At 36.9% G+C, this 23,278-nt stretch overlaps 1 protein-coding gene across 1 annotated transcript in view; it reads right to left on the reverse strand.

Moving 5' to 3' along the window:
• Positions 1-991: 991 nt before the first annotated feature.
• The window catches only part of LOC120627720 (ATP-binding cassette sub-family G member 4), a 68,852-nt gene continuing 46,565 nt past the window's right edge, over positions 992-23,278 (reverse strand). The window contains exons 3-8 of the mRNA XM_039895743.1: positions 10,882-11,187; positions 8,457-9,031; positions 7,918-8,103; positions 7,281-7,685; positions 6,836-6,936; positions 992-5,465 (exon numbers count right to left, since the gene is read on the reverse strand). Of these exons, the coding sequence (XP_039751677.1) occupies positions 4,965-5,465; positions 6,836-6,936; positions 7,281-7,685; positions 7,918-8,103; positions 8,457-9,031; positions 10,882-11,187 (2,074 nt within the window). The 3' untranslated portion in view covers positions 992-4,964. The remainder of the gene's footprint in view (positions 5,466-6,835; positions 6,937-7,280; positions 7,686-7,917; positions 8,104-8,456; positions 9,032-10,881; positions 11,188-23,278) is intronic.

The raw sequence follows: 23,278 nt of genomic DNA on the forward strand, positions 1-23,278 counted from the left end.
TATCCCTGTCCCTCTCTATTATACATCTCCCTCTCTACATATAAACAAACCTAATGCGCACATCAATAAGTAAGTAAAACAGGAGTCAACTAAACCATAAAACATAGTTTGGCTTCAAGCCAACAATAAACCACAGTCCACAGTTTAATTTTTTACCCAACCCTAACAATAATCTATATCGTTTTACTCTCAGTACCCTTTTTGTTAAAAAAGCAAGTGGTCGTTATCTAGTTTTAGAACTGTATAAAGTCAAAGTAAAACGGACCAAAAGTTTTAAGTTTGATATGATGTGAAGGACTTAAGTGTGTATGAATAAAATTCAAAAGAAAGGAATTATTATTTTTATCAACTTTACTACGATTCTAATGCATATAAAGGGTACAGATCCAGACAAGGTTAGTGTAAGAACTAAGACTGTGTGAAAGTACCTTTATTATTTCGGAGACAAAATAAAATGATAAATAAACAAATATACTAAGACAGTACACACATCGCCACCTAGCCCCAAAGTAAGCGTAGCTTGTGTTATGGGTGTTAAGATGACTAATGAATATTTTTTTATGAATATAATTACATAAATACTAAGAATATACATACAAACAACCAGACACTGAAAAACATTCATGCTCATCACCCACTCGAACCCACGGCCTTGGGTTCAGAAAGCAGGGTCGCTGCAAACTGCGCCAATCGGCCGTCATCAATGGCACACAACGATTTGACAACAAAAGTCATAAGTATTAAATCAAAAAATATATAGGTGATTGTTTTGCGGGTGGGCAATAAATCTGGAACCACTGCAAAACTCAGCCCACTCAAGTATTAACCGTCAAAATGTGAGACCAAACTCTAAACACCGATGCTGATTTGTCTGATACAAATATATCGAAAGTCAAGAACCTTACTAATCCTTCACTAAACGTAAGTGTGAGATCATTATACACCATAAAGCGATGTGGAACCAGTAACAAACTTTAGCCTTAGTTTGTAAAAAACAAAATAAGTTTCCTAAAGTTTAAACCTTATCTTTCAAGTAAGTATAATACTTTAGTGCCAGTTGAAAAACAAAGTTGATCATATCTATCCATTACCGGCCCATAACAGAGCACGGATCTCCCCCCACTTAGGCCGTAGTCCATCACGCTGGCCCAGTAACGAAGTTACTTCTTTGGAAAGAAGAGCTGCCGTTAATCCAAAATTTAAATTAAATCGTGTTTTAGTAATATTAACTAACTAAAGTTAGAGGGGCTGTAATATGCTAAACGTGTCGTTACGATCGCTGACCACTACACTAAGTTTTTCCAAGCAAGTACAATGTAAGTAATTAAATATGTGTACTACAGTCCATTCACTATAACTTTTGCTATTTATTATATATTTATTTTTATTTCACTACAAGTTAGCGCTTAACTGCAACCCCACCTGGTCGCAGTCTAAGATAGTAGCAGGCTAACATGTTAGGGAGTATGGTAGTCATACCCATAATAGGTTTCTACGCGACATTGCACCGGACACTAAATCGCACATCTTTGTCTATATTGTATAGACCCCTTTATTATATAAAGGGGACTTTATAATACATAGCAGGCTAATAAGAGCTGTATCTACGGATAACCCCTCTAAAAACTTACTAAATTTACCTACCACTCACTCACACAAAAATAATTTTGACAGACCGCAAGTACCACTCAACGAATTCACCCACACAAGCGTACAAGTACGAGTAGAAAAGCCTACGTTGTGATCTCATAAATACATAATAATTCAAATAATATCATTTAAGTAACTTAAAATTAAGTCATGGGCCCGATCTAGAAAAAACCTTAAACCTAACTTTTATATTATAATAATTATGTATAAAGACTAATATCAGTTACGGGCAAATACCGCGGGGTGGGCAAAGTCAGCACTGCTCGGGCAAAGCACAGTGCCTCTGGGCAAAGTTCATATACTATATCGCCTTACGCGTGTCATACTCAATGCCAACTTCATTGCAAGTATATAAAGCACAACAATTAAATAATATTGATACACACTCAAAACTGATAATAAAAGACTAAAAGGACATAATATACAAATAAATATGTATACTAAATGACAACCGACATTACGACTTACAGCCAGACATTATGTTATTGATGACGTCAACACATATCCGTGCTTTGAGGAAGCGCATTCAACATATGTGTAGGCATTACTTGTAGCTGGTTTTACCTGGCTACTGTTAATGTTTTGTCCAATAGTAGACAAAGTAATGTACATTAGTCGAAATACCGAAAAAAGATAAAGTAAGGTCTCACTATGGCACGGTGCGCAACTCTACACACAGGCTTTGTGCAAAGTTGGGCACCCAAACCGAGTCAACTTTGCCCACCCATGAAAACTTTGCCTGAAACATATCGACTGAGTCGAACTGCATTCTATAAAGCTATATATTTCGAAAACTATTTTAAACCTACTGTAACAACTAGTTGCGCCGGCGCGTAATTTCTCAACAATTTGCAATACTGACAGATGATAACAATACAAAATATATGTTCCGTGGACACGGGTATTGTTAAAAAACTGTCAGTTTTGTCTACAATAACGCTTAGAGTTAATTCACTGTCGTGGCAGATTGGCAGCTTTCGGTAGCGGTCCGTATAAAATGACCGATTTACGTTTACCCCGTTATCATACTAGATTACTTGAAAACTTACACTAAGACAAAATTGGTAAGTAATAATGCTTTGATATTATGTCGCTAGTCTGACTGCTCATGGAACCAAGATTTTAAGATTTTTTTACTCTTAACTGAAAGATTCCTTGTAAGAGGTAAATATGACTTTATTTTCTCAACCTTCTGGTTTATCAAGCAAATTAATATGTTCTGTAGGTGTGTATGTCATTGAGTAGACAAACTTTAAAATCCAATAAAAGTTATGCCCTCTTATACTAAGTTTCGCTGCCGGAAGCTGCCACGTTTTTGTGAATTGCCCCTTAGCAAAACACGTCGGGCATTATCGCTAACCATGGGCGTAACCGAAGGAAGCTTTATATCGCCTCCCAAAACCTTCCAATATATTAAATAAATTAGGCAACTATTGTTTATCACAATTCACAAATACGTTCAGTAATGTTTATGGTCTCCCGCTTTTTTTCCCACAGACATGTCAGCGCTGGACTGCTTTCATGGATCAAAAAAAACTAGTCAAAGACAGCGATGTCCATTGATGGTCAATACCGTTGAAATAGCATGGCATTCTTATACCACATTGAAGTTTCGCTGTTGTACTGGAACGCTTAATATATTAGCGGCATGTCTGCACTATTATGTTACTAACTAGCCGTGGCCGAAGCCTCGTATCACACCGCTGCGTTAAGAAGGTTGTCAAAACGCACTCATAGTGTTATCATATCAATGCCTACTAACTAAGCCCCCCTACACACTAGGAGTCTAAACCAAGCAGTTGCCGTAAGTGGCCTGGTGGACATCTTCATCATCACAATTTAAAATATTAGTATTAAGCCTATAAAAATATCGCTAATATTGGTAATATTTATCCGGTCGGTTCATATGGTTTCAGTAGCATTTTATTCCACCGATATTGCAACTGGAAACATGTTAACATGGTTTCGATTCCCGCAGTGTTATTCGTATTTGAAGCAACAAATCCAGTTACTGGACTGGCTACCTTTTGATTCAGTGTAACCTATTATATACTGACTAATAATTTATGATATGAGTAGCCATGATCACGCCACGACCATTGGCCTGCAATTGTTATAGGCCAATGGACGTGGCGCGATCGATTACCTACATTGATTTATCACTGATAGTTTGTCACTCGCAGTCCAGTGGACCGCAAAGCTTTTCTAATAATTAGTAGATATAATTACTTAAAAAAAGGCGAATAGACCTTTAGATATCGTTTGAAGTAACAATTGTTACTACAAAAACACGCACCATGACAATTCCAGTCTACCGCTACAATAATAATTGTACTGGATCGAGCTACTGGAATTATATGAACCTACCAGTATTCTAATACTACACTGTGACACCTCCTGTTTATCCCTTCTAAATCCATGCTGCATTTTCTTCCAGACATTCCCTGTTTCAACCATTTTACTTCTGATACATATTTATTCAAATCTGTCAGAAGAAAAATTACGAAATTCGACAATAAGACAGCCATTTCATAGTTATCTCATACATAGTCATGACGGAAACATACTTTTGAAACTTGAAGAAACAACATATATTATCAAAGTTATCCCAATTGTACCTAGTATCGGATATTTGTTATGTTGGAATTCTATAGTTTCGGACACATGTAGTGTGTAATGACGGGTATTTGTGTCCTGTTATGTAGTGCCCGGTAGCAAAATACGTCGAAATTATTTGCTTAATTCTCCCCAAATATCACGTCTAAAAAGTATGTTACCGCCCATACTTATACTACTGCAATTCTAAAACTTTTCATCCCTTAGAGCTAATATACATTAGGCGGTTAAAAGCGTGCACTTTGGTAACGTGAGCTTAGAGATTGGCTCTTGTACATTAAAACGCTGCTTTTGTACTATGGACGCACGTCTAAAATAAACTTGTAGCAATTTCTAACACAATCTCTAAATACCATGAGTGCAATCTTAAATCTCTTGCCAATTTCTGTGAGCAGACGTTCATTCCATACGTTAACGCTTCTCTTAGTTTTCCCTTTACTCATCACAACGTTTTCATGGATGCAAACCTGCTAACAAGACCTTTAAACGCGTGCAAACCTATACAGGCTGCGACAGTTTAATTCGTTTTTATCGTTTCAGTTGCATCTTCAGCGTTTCAACCGCCCGTGCAACGTCGTGTTTAAAGGCTCTTATGTGATACATTACTGGTTACGCCCATGACGCTAACCGTGTTAGGGTTGAATGGAAAAAAATCATTATCACCTTTAAAACACGAAGCGCTTTTTGTGCCTTTGAATCTACTGCATCATCTTCAGTTTGAACCTTAGCACTAGATAGGAGATTATTCTAATAAATACAAAGAAACCGCTTAGCGCTCCCACATCCACCCAGAAGTTGGCCTGGTCCATGCTCATCTCCGTGAGGAACAGACTCGGCGTTCTGAAGTGGCAATACACCTCGGAGCAATGGAGTTTTTCCCTCCCGTAGCCGTAGACCGACAACATGGCGCCCTCGAAACCGTATCTGACGTAGCTTAAATACGTCAGCCATTGTAAATAGCTGGGTATTGCGTTGAAGTTGACGAAGAAGCCGGAGAAGAGGACTACGGGTATGGTTGTGACTGGTCCTAAGTAGACTCCGGTTTCTATCTTCATTGCGGCACCGATGAGGAGTCCTAGGGATTGTGCGACGAGCGCCGTGAGTATGTTGATGGTTGTGAACATGAGGACTCGGTCGGTCTGCATCGGCTGCCCCGTCATGAAGTAGACTATTATCACGTACACGCCACTGAAGACTATCTGGAATGGAGAAAATCAAATCATTTATTTCACTACCAATAAAGACATGCACGGTGTTATAACAAGTGAGGTGAGAAGCCCTAAAACGGGTGGAACAGTGAGGATGTCTTCACCATTTTCACATTGCACACCGGGCGGGTTCACATCCCTGTATTGTCAGTATCCCAAAAACCTGCACGAAGCGACTTGCACCTTCCTTGCTTAAGAATGACTAGGGTCTAGGACGCAGTGGCGTGCACAGGGTCTTCGGCCAGGGTATGCATAAAGCTTCCCCGGGCGTCTAACAAAACCAACAAGAGGGACATGCCGTGGTGGTTTTTGGTTTGGGTTTTAGGTTGGGTCCCTTTAGAGGGAGTCCCACATAACCTCCGTCCTGCCCAAGGGATGGAGGTCGCAATAAAGCTTTTCCACCACGCCACGAAAAAAAAAAAAAAGGGTAAGCATAAATCAGATACATGGAATAAAATGGAAAAATTAGAATGTTGTATTTGCTTTATATATATATTAAATATTTAAACGCGAATTAAAATTTAAATTCTCCTCATACTAACGCTGAAATATAACTATCATGTATTTCTTCTTACTTGTCTTATTATGTAAATAATATTTTCGTTATGTAAAAATAATAAAACCAAACATACTTAAACAATACCTCTTTTTATTTAATATGTTTTTTATAAATTTTAATACATTTGTTGTTATTCTTTTTTAAAATAAACTTTATAATAAAAAGTAATGAAAAGTTTGTTTACATAATATACAATCAACAATGCTTATATTAACAATTATCGACTTAACAGAAACAGGTATAAATTAATCGCGTATCGTCTCATTATAAATGAATCTAGAGGTCTACTATAATCTCACAAATAAAGCAGTACCACGTTTTTATTGCTTGCATTTTATTCAGAATTATAATCCTTAGATTAAAGACTTTAAGTTACTTTTGTTATATAAACTGTGATATGAAAACAACAATTCTAAGCAAAAAAAATTAAAATTCATTTATTTCAAGTTAGGCCTACTATATATATAAGCACTTTTGAAACGTCAAATCTGTGTGTGTGTAGTGACTCTACCACTGGTTCGGAAGACAGATTCTACCGAGAAGAAGCCGGCAAGAAACTCAGCAGTTGCTCTTTTCCAACATCAACAATTTACATTTTAGCATTCATTTTTCTATCTTGTGAGAGATGAAAGCGGAGCCGGATGCTTCGGGGTCCGCTAGTGTATCTATATGGGCACCCCACTGTACCATTTTATCCAAGATCACGCCCAGAAAAACTGTGGAGGTCTCTATGTTTAGTGATTCACCATTTATCATTATATTTTTTATATAAGTGATGTTATTAGCCTACTGATATATTTACCTGAAACGGTAGATCTGCTATAGTCTTCGCAAAGTAGAACGCTTTTAACGAATACCAATAATTTAAATGCTCTCTCACAAACACGCTCATCTCCGTTGGGACTGAAAACAAAAAGAAAAAAAATCTATTGAAAAAAAAAGATATTTATTTTTATTACAAATGTTTCAAAATACTTCTAGTTGTTAGGGCTTCAGGTTCACTGTTGTGGAGCTGAATTCAAATCCCGCACCAATAACTTTTCTATGTAAAGCTTTATAGGTAAAGGTTAATACATCGTGAAGAAACCTGCATACCTGAGAGTCCTCCATAATATTCTCAAAGGTGTGTGGCGTCCACCAATGGGCCCTTTCTCTTTGTGGGAGGAGACCCGTGCCCTGTAGTGGGCCGGTAATAAGTTGATATGATGGTGATGATGATGACTGAGTAATACAAATCAGATACTTACATGTAAGAATCGTGGGCATCATAGCCGTGAACATAGTAAACATCACAGTAAAGAATATACAGCCAGCGTTGCTCATAACCTTTGCCGCGTCTTGGCCAATGTCGTAGTACAGGAACCCGATCAGAAGTCCCACTACTGTATGCGAACATAGCCTTAAGTGCGTCAGCATCTGGTCTCTCATAATACTCCGGAAAGTCCGCTTCAATAAGATCCAGAATTGCTTCCAGCCTGACGTAGGGAAGCCGGAGTTCACGGGTTTCTTCGTGAAACTCTCGCTGGAATCTAAAAGGGATGTGGTGCACGTTACTGGCGCCAGGTTGGTTGCATTGGGCAGAGCGATCTGCTTCTCCTTATCAGTGTTGAGGGTTGGCTCAGACATGTCTATAACAGTGCAGGTTGGTTTATCTGAAACAATATTACAGCGGTTAGCTCAAAGCATCACATTATAACAACATTTTTTGTGCAGCGGTGAGTGCTCAGGCAGTGGCGTGCACTTCATACATGCACCAAAGCACATAGACGCGACGAAAGCGTTAATTCCGTCAGAAAAAAGATCTGAGTTACTCCCAAGTCACGCCTAAAGAAGTTTTACTTCAAAAACATTTATTATCTTATCAGCTATTGTTTCCATACTGACCTATCACAATCTCTAGAGCCTCCTTCTTAACGTTGTTCTTATTCTGGTTGTTGTAGTTGAAGTTCTGTGGTACTGAGGACGAGGATGATGACGTCGAGGACTGCCCTCGACCACAGTTGCCCTTGTTCACCGCCATCACCAACTTGTGTACCCAGTCCCCGTGCTCTCCAGTTGCTACTTCCATCACTGTAATCGACATAATTATCGTCAAAAGATTTATTTGTAAAGCCATCCGTGGACCCCCGATAATCTGACAAAGGTTTTGCCGGGTAGTTGCGAACTATCAAATTTGTCGATTTATTGAGTACTCTACCTAAGACCGGATAAGGTCCAGATTTTTTTACAACCACCAACTTTACAACCGTTTCGGCAAGGCAGATTCTGCCGAGAAGAGCCGACAAGAAACTGTACGATTCCTCGACGAATTATAATTATTATCAGTTATCCACCTCAAGTTGCAGTAGTGGAAAAAATTAAGTGTAAACAGTTATTGTACGTTTCATTAAAGAATTCGTCAAAATTAATTCAATCTCACTCACCGTAGTCTGCTGGATTGTGGTAACTCGGACAATGCAGTCCCATCGAGGATAGGAATGGCACTAAACCAGGCACAAGTCCCTGGTATATACACTGCCCTTCTGCCAGGGTGTACAAAAAGTCAAACATCTCGAAAAGCCGCGCGGACGGTTGATGGATGGTGCAGATAATCGTTCTGCCGCCCCTGGACAAAGACTTCAGTAACGATATACATTGAAAACACGATGAGCTGTCCAATCCAGAAGTTGGCTCGTCGAAGAACATCACAGGTGGATTGTTCACTAATTCTAAAGCTATAGACAGGCGTTTCTTCTGTCCGCCCGAAAGGTTAATCGTTCTTGTATCACATGCTTCAGCTAAACTCAACATATCTAGGATTTCGTCAATGACAATCTTCTTGGCGTTCACTGACATGTCTTTCCCGAGTTTCAGGTTTGCTGACACGTGCATTGCCTCCTTTACTGTGAGATGTGGCAGGAGACAGTCGTCTTGCATTATGTAGCACGACAGTTTTCGGAACCTTCTGAGGTTTCTCTCCTTTCCGTTTATGAGGATGGAACCACTGACGTTCGACGTTCTGGAATTTAAAAAAACAAGTTTGGTTATCGATACTATACATCATCATCAACACAGTAACGGCCCACTACAGAGCACGGGTCTCCCCTCTGAATTAGAAGAGTCGTAGTCATCCTTGCTGGCCTTTTAAACTTGCACTTCAGGACATGTTTTCCTCCACCATTAAAGTCATATTTAGTGGCTCAAACTTACATAAATTGGAAAAGTAAGAGGTGCGTGCCGTGATACAAAATCTCATTACAAATTCGTAATTTTTTAAATCTTATTCTAGAATATTATAATAGCTTAAACAGCGTATAAAACAAACCTTACAATAATTTTTGTATTTTACGCAAACGATTGTTTGATTCATTTTGTTATACTCGTTCGTATCTAGTGCTGCTTTAACCTTAATTCCAAGGCATTAAGACACATTTTCAAGCTTACAGAATGTTAGGCGTTTCGTGAGGAGGCATTGTGAAATAAATAACTACCAATTGCGTACATTTTCTAACCAAAATCACGAAGGTACAGTACTGAAATAACTAGTGTTCAAACTTCAGCAAAGCCCTTTTTATCGAACAAGCCCCATCAAAAATATGTTTGGCGCCCATCCAAATCAACGTTCCACAAACAGTTAGGCAATGGTCATAAATCATTTAGGCATCGTTAGGTATTTTACATAGCATCGCTGAATCGCATATTTGTACAGTTGGTATGTTTTCATGTCTGTAAACAGCTATGCTTTTCGTGATTTAAAGAAAACAAGGCATTCTGTAACAGAACGCATGCATTGCGTACCGATAGACAGAATGTCGATCCTGGCGTAATCCAAGTTGGACAGACAGTCTCAACAGTCGGAGCGAGTAACTTAACACAAGTGCGTATGGGAATCTCCACAAGCATTACGCATTCGTGATTAATCGATTATGACGACTATTAAATAAGTTTCCTGCTAGAAAAATTATAGCAACGCGTCGTTTTTATCTTTAGCCGTTGCCTATATCTTTTGCAAGTAAGTTCCCGAAGCGTTACGAAAAACGCTATTATCATGCACGGGCTATCAAACACTCCTTTCCCTTTTTGCCGGTTTGATAATACCTAAGGTTCGATGCGAAGGACGAAACAATCCTACGCCAAGTCGAGCAAAAAGTCTTACTTTTTCTCATGAAAATATTCTGTAGGTATATAATATATTTGTTTAGAGAAGAATATGGGTCTGCTCTCAGAATGAGTAGGGCTTAAGGCTGTAATCTACCACGCTGGCCATGTGCGGATTGTTAGACTTCATACGCCCTTATGGAGAACTCTCAGGCATCCAGGTTTCCTACGTTTTCCTTCAGTGTTTAAAGAAAGTGATATATAAATTGCTTAAATAAAAAACGCACATAAATCCGAAAAGTTAGTGATGCTGGGGCTCGAACTCGGTCTCCACGAAAGGAAAGCCGATGCCTTACCCACTAGGTTTTTATAACCCTTCTCATTCTGAGAGGAGACCAAGCACAAGTCCCTGAAGTGGGCTGGGAATGGGTTGATGATGATGATGATGAGAGAAGAATAAAAGTCTAAGGCCTATTTTAATTGATAGGCGGAACTACCCTTTTTCGAGAGTACAGTTCTCAAAAAAGCAAAAAGGCACAGAATTTGAGAAGTTCAAGTAGGTAGGTATAAAAGTCTTTTTCTGGATGCCCTTGCCGTTAATCAGTATTATATTTGCTAACATGTTTAATTGATATCATAGTTGACGCAACAATGAATTAATTATCACGCTATGATGATTCAGTAAACGGCATCAAGGTCCAGCCTTATGCGTCATGTGACCCAGACCCTTAATCAAACAAATATTTCGACGGTGGGTTTAAAAGTACTCACTTGTAACCAGCTAATATGTTCATCAGGGTACTTTTCCCAGCACCAGATGGCCCCATTATCGCTGTCAGCTCACTCGACCGGAAGGTTCCATTGATGCACTTCAATAACGCCTTGTACCCTCTCTTCCTGCCCTCACTTACGGAGTAAGACAGGTCCGAGAACTCGATGTCTACTGGTGGACGCTTGGGCAGGTGGGTGAGAGACGCCATGGGTTTCTTCTGGTCGCCGTAACCATTGGGTATCTTGGGTACCAACCCTGTGATCGGAGCTCCCGCCCCGCCGTTGCAAAGATTCATTTGAGAGCCTCTGTAAAGAGAAAAGTGTACAATTAGATTTTATTTCTCGCAACTACGTTAATATTTATTTATTTTACAGTACAACCTAAACTGTGCCGGTTTGACACCCGGATGGCGCAGTGGAGTCCAAGGCCGTGGCTTCGATTTCCACAACTGGAAAAGGTTTGTGTGATGAACATGAATGTTTTCCAGTGTCCGGATGTTTATCTGTACCTATATTATAAGTAATTATGTGAATTATACTCATAAAAACATTTATCAGCTAGCTCGGTTCCCATAAAACAAGCTACGATTACTTTGGGGCTAGGTGGCGATGTGTCTATTGTCGTAGTATATTTATTTATTGTGTTACAAACTTGGGGAATAGGATGGAATGGTTCTAATAAAGGACAGATTACTCGTCTTGCAATGGCAGGCGTCCCCTCAAATACCAATATACCAACTGTGCATCCAAATAATATCCTTAAGTAAGGCTAAATCTTGTATGCGTATTATATAAAATAATCTTCGACATAAAAAACGTGGCTGTGATACATAAACCTTAGCATCCTCCTGTAGATCGAGGCACACAGTTTTTAGATAGTCTAAAGATCAATATTTTTTGTAGTGCATACGTAGGTAGTACGTATTCGTGGATGATTGCACAGAATAAACATCTTGTTAGCGTTTTTTCTTGTGGCTTGCTTTACAAATACCATTATTTTATTTCAGGCTGAAATTTTATTATTACTAAAATAAAATATAGCCTATGTTACTAACGTGTAAAATAGCTTTCTAATGGAGTAAAATTTGGTTAAATTTGTTGAAAAAGAATAACAATAGAAATAAGAATATCTTTTTTTGCACGTTAAAATACACGTTTTAAAACTGTTACATATATAAAAAAAACGTAATAACAGTTAATATCGAATTTATTATTTTTAATTAGACATATATGCTTAGTTTACTTTAATGACTAATGTGATATTATTATACTATTATTATTGTTATTATTTTTCGTAAATTTTTATAATAATCTTTTTGCTAATATTAAGACAGTTCATAATTCAGTGCTAACATTTATTTAATTTGATTTATTTAAAAAATATATAATATGAAAGTAAATTATGAATCTTTTAATCTCATTACTGTAACATTTTTGATATTGTGAAATGTTCATACACCAACTGGTAGAATGTACACGATTCGATTTAATATTATAATAACTCTATCTACCTACATTCTTGTGAATAAATTATTATTATTATTATAAAAAAGTTTTAGATTTCAATGTTTTGCAAAATGTAAGCATCATGCAAATAATGCAACTAATGTCATTTTTTTTTGCCAAAAAAACCGTATAAAAGTTCTTATTTTAACATTTTTTTTAGGTCAGAGCCAGATACAGTACGAGTTAATCGATTACAAACAGCCAAACGAATCTTTGCTCTTATACTAGGTATCGATAGATAACCTTCCTTAGTAGCAAAAAAATGATTACGCGTATTAAAGTTTTCCTTTATGAAGCTATAGTAGCACAGAATCTTATTAAAATTAAGTACCTACCTATAATAATTAGGAACACATTATGCGTTCGCATGTATTACGTACGCCTAGAGTTACATAAGCATCTTCCAAGTTCAAGGACAAGTAGCAGAACGTGACGCTTGGACTGTTTCCATACTTCGAGCGTCCTAAGGGCGATCTACAAACATCATATTTCTGTAATGTTACATTTCTTTTAAGTGTAAGTTTCAAATTCAAAAAAAACAATAAAATTATTTTATATGTAATATTTTCAGTTTCCATGGCTACACAATCCTACTAATATTATAAATGTGAAATTACTGATGTTTGTTACTCATTCGCGCAAAAACGGCTGAACGGAATTGGATGAAATTTGGCATGCATGTAGCCTTTGAAATGGAAAAGAACACAGGCTACCTTTTATCCCGCGAAATAAAAGAGTTCCCGTGGGTATAAAAAACCTTAATCCACGCGAACGAAGTCGCAGGTATCAGCTAATATAATATAAATTATTTTTAAAGCTTGGTAATTTTATTTTATAAGAATACTCCTGACGTCCCTCGTAGGCTTCTTTTCAGACGTTTTACATCGGATGTGTGTGAATTATTGCAAATAGGATTTCCTCTTTTTTATCGTATTAATTGTCAGACCATGCAAATTGCCCGCCTGATGGTAAGACGAAAGCAATTGCAAAAAACAATCTGTATATTATAACAGAGCAACACTTCACATGACATGTTAGGAGCTTGTCCTGTAAAGTGCCGTCCTGTGTCCCACTTTATAGTAACTTTTGGTTTTGGTAGACCCCTGAATACTTGCCTATTGATATTTCGCAAATTCATCCATATTTTATTTGTTTTTTAAAGCCGGTATAATACTTCTTACTTGGAATTCATATTTAAAACTATTCATTCATGGATAGCCGAAATGAAAGTATCACCTGCTTAAATCGTTGACCCGTATTTAATTTTCCTATTGAACGTGGGTAGTTTCCACCTAAACCTAGCACTAGGTGAGACAAGGCTAACTTTTAGTAAAATAAAAAAATACCCAACTCTACTTTCGCTTACATCTGACTCCTGGGTTTCGACCACTGAGTATCATAAATTTTTGATGTCAAGCTTGGCACCTAGATTATATCAATTTGCTCGTATATGGCTTAACGCTTTTTTCTTACGTGGCGATTTTTACCAAACCGGGAATTTGGCCATGCATAGGTTTCGTATGGAGTATTCCTAATTTAATAAGACATATTATTAAAAGGCAGGAGACAACTGTAGACAATATGATATTATAAATAAGGTGCGATTATATTTTTACCTACGACGAAGCGTTTGGACTTTGGCGTTAGGGCAAAAACACAAAATGATGAGATGCATTTCTAAGGGGTGCTGCAAACATTTATTTACGTCACGTCGTGGGTTTTGAATTTAATTACCAGTTGGGTTTCTTTTGACACCAGAAGTTACTTGAAGCTATCACACCTACCTTTATATTTAACCTATCCATGTCGTTGTTTATCATATTTGACATTTAACAACGGCGATCTATTGCTACTTGTGCATTTTTAAGGTACTTCAAATTGTATTTAAGTAAATAATCACTATTGCCGCGCATTAAGACGTTGCGGCTCGTCAGCGTTGTTCGTAAATACTCTTTATCAAAAGAGTTAAATATTATATATATATAAATAATAAATAAATAAATATACTAGGACAATACACAAATCGCCATCTTGTCCCAAAGTAAGCGTAGCTTGTGTTATGGGTACTAAGATAACTGATGAATATTTTTTTATGGATAATATACTTAATACTTAAAATATATAGATAAACACCCAGACACTAAAAACATTCATGTTCATCACACAAACATTTTCCAGTTGTGGGATTCGATTCCACGGCCTTGGACTCAGAAAAGAAAACTGCCCACTGCGCCAATCGGCCAAATGAACGAATACAACAGATGTACCTGTTGTAAAATCACTCATAGGTACAATCTTATAATATTATGTTCAGAAAAAACTTCAGATCAGCTTTTGACTTAAACATACATCAAGTATGTTTAAGTCAAAGTCAAAAGTCAAATTTACATCTTATTTATCTAAAAACTTTACTGTTTTTTTTAATCTATCTCGACTATCGAGCGTCAACCCGTTTTAGGAGCATTTTCAATATTCTGTATCTGCTGTAACAACCCCTATTCAGCAAGCATAATATATTGTAATTTAATAACCGTATTCACAATGCCCGTGAACCCGCATTAGTGCAGGTCTAAGTACTGGTTTAAAGGCTACTTATGATGATTCGCAGACGGGGTGTATCATATTTTTACTAACTGTTGCCCGCGTTTATTACGGTTTTTTACAAATCCCGTGGGACCCGTTTGCTTTCCTGGAATAAAAATGAGCTTAGGTTGCTCTCCATCCTTTAACTAACTCTATGCTATAATTCAAATTGATTGGTTGCTTGTTTAGGGCGTGAAGGAAGGACAAACAAACAAAACAACCCAATTTCGCATTTATACTATTACACTCTGTCTGTATGTCTGGTAAAATTAGATTACAGTTAATTAAGCTCAATTTTCATATTGTCATATACTTATGCAAAGTAACGCCTACTTCCAAGATGCAATTGAGTTTTGTTCTGCTAGCAAGTAGCACGGGTCCTAACTAACAACGTTGTCCATCACAGCGTATTTGGGTTGGACACAACATCTTGGCGTCGAGCCAAAGTGGAATAGGTAAATAAGTAACGTTAACCTATTTTAGGCTAGCTTCACACCACGCTTCAAATGCTGCTCCCCTAGTATGTAAAGTGCTATTTATGAAATTTTTTTTGCGTATAAAATACGTCTTGAAGTGCCGAGCTTTTTGTGAGCTCGTCCGGGGGAGAACCTACTACCGCCGTGCTTCCTTCTGCCGTCAAACAGCATTGCTGTGTTCCGGGCTGAAGGGCGTGGTTACCGGTGTTATTACAGGCACATTAGGCTTAACATGTACGCCTGAGCACAGTAAATATATTATAGCAGTGGGGAAACTACGATAAGATAGACACATAGATACACGCATCGACGAGGCCTCGGACTAAAATCCTGCGATAATAGCTTTGGGGTCTCATCGGTGCGTGCATCGGTTTAGGTGTGTCTTTTCTAGCTTTCTACTGCTTTAATATATTTACTTTGGCCTAAGGTTGACAGACACAGGGTGGATGTGGGATGTGTGCTTTGCAAAATCGTGGCTTGATATTAAGTTAAATAGCCTGTTACCTACCTCATGAATTAGTTTATTTATTTATTTATACAGTTACAATTCTATTTAATTATAGGAAATAGTTAAAAAAAATGAATGTCAAAATATTGTATTCATTTGAAATGGAACCATGTATGAGCGCTGTAACTAGATGCGGACTTTTTATTATTATCATTATCAATAATAAAAATATTCATTGAGAAGGTCATTAACATACAATAAGCTTTCTCCAGCTATTATTTTTTTAAGAATTTTGCAAAAAAAAAATTATATTTTGTTTTTCTTAGACATGATCCGAGATTTCGTTTTAAATTTTTGCGCTGTTTTGCGGGTTTTGCCGGTGCTGTGGATCTTTAGTTTCAATGGCGACTATGGATGGACTAAGTTGTGTTGTATAGTGCAATGTATAGTGTTTGCAAAACAAGAGATGTCTATGGATAGATTTTATTTCTTCACAAGATTTAACACTTCTATATAGCTCCCGCAAGATAGAAAAATGATTGTAAATGTTGATGTTGGAAAAGAGCAACTACTGAGTTTCTTGCCGGCTCTTCTCGGTAGAATCTGCTGTCCAAACCGGTGGTAGAGTCACTACAAACATATAGACTTGACGTTTCAAAAGTGCTTATAAAGTAGGCCTACTTGAAATAAATGAATTTGTATTTGAATTTTATAAGAGTGTTTCTTTATATTTTAGAATACGGAACTGTCGAGCTCGCCCGAGTTAAGCTACTATTGGATAAATACTATCTGAACGGAGCCTTAGGCTCCAGTTATTTGTTACACGATGTGTAACAAATAACTGGAGCCATTTAACTTCTTCCTTGAGTTTAATTAAAATACCAGAGCTGTTTTAGTCGAGCTATATATTTCAGACTAAACTCTTATTCGAGTTTAGCTCTGTACTATTCAATGTGGCATACTAACGGTTTCCTGCGATATGGTAAGCATTTATTACAGGTTTATTTTAAATAGATCGAACAGTTTGTTTTTCCGGAATACATAAGCATTGTAGGTCCTGCACAAGAGGGTGGTAGAAGCTTTAATAAAGTTGCTCCATTGCTACACTTCAACTACAGAATTTTATTATTATCGACAGATTACCGGTTCAGTACAGTGTACGGCTACGTGCAGATTGAAAGACTTCAAATGCCTTTGAGAAAATTATAGAGGCCGCTAACGCATTCACTGATATTTAATTGAAATGCACATAACTCTGAAAAGTTACAGGTTCGTGCTGGGGATTGAACCCGTTCCCATTGTAATTAAGACCTACGCCCTTAACCACGAGACTCTTTTAGTAAGTATAAACTTACAGTGCAATATGCTAGATTACATAAAATTCATAATTCGTTTAAAGGAATTTTCATACAATTCTACAATAAACTACCAATTGTCATCTTGGAGATGTCTCTTAAAAAGTACAAAGTTAGTATTAAACGTAAGCTTACAGAAAAGTCCTATTATAGTATAAAGGACTTCGTAATCGATAAAAAAGCTTGGGTGTAAATTATTGCTCTAACCAGGTTGCTCTTCTAATAATTTAAAATGACATTGTGAGATGGTGATAACAAAAGAAAAACACCCGGCTATGTTTGTAATGGGCTTCTTCTTAGACCAGGACGCGTTTGGAACCCTCGTAGCTTCAGTTTTAAGTTTACGAATGTTGTTTTCGCCATCATCTCACTACCGTGTAATTCTTATGTACGCATCAAAAGTGCCACCTATGGGCAACTTGAATAAAGTAATTTTTGACTTTGACTTTGACTTTGACTTAGAAGTAGTAGAGCTTTTTGTAATAGAGCTTGTCAGGGGAAGTATTATTGTAACTATTTTATTGTAGTGATTATATTTTATTTCGCTTACGCTCGTCCTAAAAGATTCAGTAGTTGTAGGAAATGGAAAAAAATATATAAGCAGTAGGCACCGTACATAAGTTGGTTGGACCGTCGGCATCTCTTATTGGTCCAGTGGTGAGCACTTCATAGATGCACAAATGCACTGCGTACCCTTAACATTTCATACAACTTGTATACAAGGAGAATTTTTCAATTTTACGCGATCTTCCTGCTTGTTGTTTATTTCTGTCGCTAAGCAGCATTGTTGCAATGCTGTTTTCCGGTTTGAAAGGCTTGGTTGCCGCTGTAATTACAGGCAAATGAAACCTATTTTAGCTAACATGAGCGGCATGTTGCAGGACATGCGCCTTTCATGCCCTGGTAAGTGTTGCTCTGTTTATAGGCGATGGATATGCACTTACCATCAGGTGGGCCGTGGGCCATCTGTTTCTTCAGTCAATTATTACTATAAAAAAAACATTACTTCTTACTAAAGCATAACATAATTTTTTAATTGTAAACTTGTTAAAGTCGCTTCAAACACGCATTCTTATTTTGTATATTATAGGTTGTAATTTTTTATTATCATCTAAATTTCTTTATAACATGTCTGTCCTTTTGTATATCATTGTATCTCTTGTTTTGTTTCTTTACCTACCTTCATTTTAATGTATTTTGTTACAGGTCAGTCTTCTGATACAGGGGAAGTAATACTACTCTTAAAAGAAGGCTTCAGCGATATATTGATACCACTTTGTTTCTTACCGAAATAAACTATTTTTATTTTTATTTTTTATTTATAAACATACTTGCAGTTTAATAATGCTGAAAACATAAACCTTCTTAAAATTGAGTCATTTTTGAAATTATTTAGTTTGGTATTCCAATTAGACTCTATTCCAATAAAAATATTTCCAGTATCATTGATTGTATTCAATTCGAATATAAATCACTCTGGAATATCAATTATGTGATATAGATAGAGGTATAAAGTTGAATCGGCGCATGGAGAGATACGTCTGAAGTATATCAAATTAAATATTAACCTAGTTCCACAATTTCACTCTATTGGCTTGAATCCAAGGTATAATCCGAGTACAGTGGTCTATACTTCCCAAGCAAATGAAGAAACCTGGGTTTTTATGGAATATCTTTCTAGGATAACACAAATGTATTAATAAGGCAAAACGCTGTAAAAATACCTTCGAAACTCGTAATAAAAAAACATCTATATTTTAAGTGACATGTCGTTTGATTCAAGAGTGTTATTCGGTGTTAAACTGAATAAAGTAAAATGCTGATCTCAACCTATTATGAAAGTTTTGTGTGATTTTGTCTTTTTTTTTTTGTCTTTTTGTACGTATGCGGCACTAGTCAAGACCCTTGGAATTTGTAACTTTACAAAAGACCTGTCCAGCAGTGGGCGTGCATCGGTTGATATCATGATGATGGTATTTCAATAAGTGTTACATAATTAAGTTTTAAATTATTCAGGGCAAGACGGTATATGTACGGTAAGCTAGTAAATTAGAACACTTTAAAAGAGCACTACAGCGCATGTCTTCTTTCAAAATGAGAAAGGACGGTAACAATTATTCATTATAATTATAATTATATAGTAAAGTAAACATCTCCTGAGGATGCTCCGGTTTCGGAGCAAAACGTGCGTAGCATAATGTACCCTACATTGTAGAGTATACGGATTGAAGAAATTATAAATTACACCATACAGATTCTCCTGCTGTTGGCAGAGTATAGCAAATTAAGCTTAATTTTCATAATATATTACGGATTTCCGCAAAGTAACGCCTGCTTCTATCCAATAGAAATGTTTAGGCAGTAATCTGCCAGTGTCTAGCGACGATTTCCCTCATTACTCGGATTTGATATAAGCTTTTATTAAAGTAACCATACAAGCATAATGATGGGCAAATATGTTGAAATTACATACAGATAATTTATGCTATATATAAAAGTAAATAAAAATGGAAGTTACATTATATTACAAGTATATTTGTATATATTATATATTAAAATTTTGCTACTTTTATCACTTTTATTACTGTAATGGGAATAACCTATGCTTCACTTTTTCTATATTTTTTTTGTTTATATCTATTTAATAAAAAGCTGTACACCCTTTTTGTCTGGAGTTACACACAGATACACTATATTGTTATAAGATTTACTATTGTAGCACTTAACATGAATAAATGTATTCTCTTTCTTTCTATATATATTTATTTAAGTAATTAAATATTTTTCTACGGTATTAGTTTCTATAGGTATATATTTATATGCACAACCTATATTATATATTTGTTCGTATTTACCATTTGTTGCCTGGAAGAAATCGCTATGAAGCGATAAGGCCGCCAAGTCGGCTGTTTTTAATACTTTTCTTTTTATGTTACCTTCATGGGGTGCAATATAAGTGTATTCATTCATTCAAAAGGTAGGTATTAAAGATGTAGATATAAATTCTAGCTATAGGTATGGTCGTGGAAAAGCTTTTATATAATAACTCATTGTAAGTTATAACCCTATAAACAAAAGTATTATATAAGACGTCAATAAAAGCTGATGAATTAACAATCGGCTCTCCAAACACAGACAGAGAGACATAAATTGGTGATATTGGCGCATCCTATGCGATATCTTTTTGGGGCTATAGGCTACACATGTCCCGAAATATAATGTGTCCACTGATACTGATAACTGTCTGACTAAAAAACAACGTAGTTTTAGAAAGATTTTTACTTTTTAATATCCGAGTTCATAATATAACCATGTAAAGGTAAGGTAGCCTTTCTTAAAAATAAAAATTACTGAATATCAATGTTGAACCTTATAATCATATTTCTGAAGAATTTCGGAGAAGGGGTTTTAGAGCATTGTACCACCATGCCGCTCCAATGAGCTTTAACGATTTTCAGTAATAATAACCTGCTCGGGAAATTAATTTTCAAACTAGAATTCCTCGCGACTGAAGTTACGATCATCAGCTAGATTAAAATATATTGTTCCATAGAGATTTCTAGAAGTGAATTCCAATGCAAGTAGGGTATGACCTAGGCATAATAACGTTGACTGGGAGTATCTGGAACATACCTGCCAGCGGAAAAGTTAAATAGCTTTTTTCAACTCCGCCCCAATGGATAGTAGAGCAGTAGGTCACTAGCAAACAAGACTAGGTACAATAGAATCGGTAGAATGATAAAGATGCTCCAACAAGCCCGCCCGACAACTCGCATTGGAGCAGCGTGGTGGGTGGATGATCGAAAACAGTTTCTCCTATAAAATTAAGGATTTATGATAGGCTGGATGTTAAAGATGCTTAGCTTATCATCCCATTACCAGCCCACGAAGCGTAAGCGTTAAGCGTTCAGGACCACCACGCTTGCCAAGTGCGGATTACTAGACTCCAACACCTTAGAGACAATGGCGTGCACTCCATACATGCACAAATGCACTGCATACCCAAATTATTGTATATAGCTCGTATTGCAAGGGAATTTTCCATTTTATGCCATGTATCTGCTTTATGCATGCTTCGAAAACATTATAGAACTCTCAGTCATGCAGGTTTCCTCATAATGTTTTCCTTCGCTATAAAAGCAAGTGGTATTTAATTCATCATCATCATCAGCCTTCGGAAGAAGCGTACCTGAGCCTTCCCTATCCATCCTCTCCCCTCTATGTCGTCGGTTCATCATGCTGTTCGTGGTCTCCACTCTAGAACTTTCCTGATCCAAGGGCCATCGCAGCTACTACAAGGATCATATCATTGCCGTATCAACTTGCTGATAGTTTAGGCTATGTCAGTGACTTTGGTTCTCCTGCGATCTGCGTTTCTTTTCCTATCTTCAGTGGCGTGCACTTCATACATGCACAAAAGCACTGGCTACCCTAAAATTTATATATAACTACCAGTTAAACTACCAGTTATATATAAATTTTAGGGTAGTGAGAGGAGGATTTTTGCAGCTTTATGCAATTTCCCTGCTGGATACCCTGATAAGATACCCAGTGCACGCCACTGTCTATCTTTCAGATATTTGACTGCACAAAGTAAAAATACACATAACTGTGAAAAATTAGAGGTTAACCAAGGAAGGATCTAAGTCAGATAGAGAGGCCGAAACCGTAAGCGTTGAGCTATCAACGCTAATGCTTATCTCATCACATCATTTGTACAGTATTGTTTGTACAGTGTAGTTAATGTCGCACAGAGTGAGTATAGCCATGCAGGGGTCCGAAGTCTATCGGTCGCAATCGTACGGTGAGTGCGAAGCGAGGAAACGACCCGTAATGGCCTCAGTAGTAAGGGACCTTCATAATCGGGCGGTGCGGTTTACGAGCGTTTAGAGATAAAGCGAACTGACATTAAGAGTTGGGCATTGTCGCAAATGCAGGCTGAGTTTGCGGCCATTCACTAAATCGTTAGATATATTTGTAACTGTGGTAATTACTTTAATAATCTCTCTCTCTCTACGTCGTGTTCCTCATTGCTGAGGGTCGTGACCCCTTCCACTTACAACTTTTTGGACGATTTTGTGCCATTTGACTCGGCTTTGAGCAACGTTTAAAGCCGTATGCACTTTGGTGTCGAGAGCAGTGCGGATTTGATCCGACCAACGAATCGGGCTACGTCCTCGAGGTCTCTTTCCTTCCACTTTGCCAGTGACCACTATCTTTTCAAGATTGTCTCCATCTCTTCTGGCAATGTGACCGAAGTACTCGAGAATCCTCTTAAGACAGGTGGTTGATAGCCTTCTTGTAACTTTAATAATATTAGGATATTTTTCTTTATCTTCAAATGTTTTAAGCATGATATTAATAACAATTATACGCTACACTACACTGTCGTAACGTTGTAAGTCATTTACTGCAAGATCAAAAGCGTCGACTTACTGTATCATTTCATTATACTATGATATGAAGATTTAGACAGACGGTCTGGATTACAACTGCACGGCGGCTAAAAGTTCATGTAACGTTAAAAAAAGGTTATATGAAAGTTCTTCATTGGTTTTTAATTACATCCACGAATATATGTATTTTAGCTTTCAGTTCATGTTACGTTACGTTTTATTAATAAATTTTCTTTTAGCGTTACCTTCAAAATAATTATCAATGATTTTTTTTTAATTAATGTTTAAAGAACATTACACGCTGAATCGCAAAATATAATGTATTATAGCGTCTACGAGTATCTGGTTAATGCCAGAACGCCAATAAACAACGGAATGTTTTTTTAAACTGAATCTGTGTTTAGACATCGTGAGTACAGAGAAGTTTCTCTCGATATACAAATACTACTGGTTTGACGGCCGATTGGTGCAGTGGGCAGCGACCCTGCTTTCTGAGTCCAAGGCCGTGGGTTCGATTCCCACAACTGGAAAATGTTTGTGTGAAGAACATGAATGTTGTTCAGTGTCTGGGTGTATATATGTATATTATAAATATTTATGTATATTATTCATAAAATTATTCATCAGTAATCT

The sequence above is a fragment of the Pararge aegeria genome, chromosome 11 (genome assembly GCF_905163445.1).
Source record: "Pararge aegeria chromosome 11, ilParAegt1.1, whole genome shotgun sequence".
Taxonomy (NCBI): Eukaryota; Metazoa; Arthropoda; class Insecta; order Lepidoptera; family Nymphalidae; genus Pararge; species Pararge aegeria.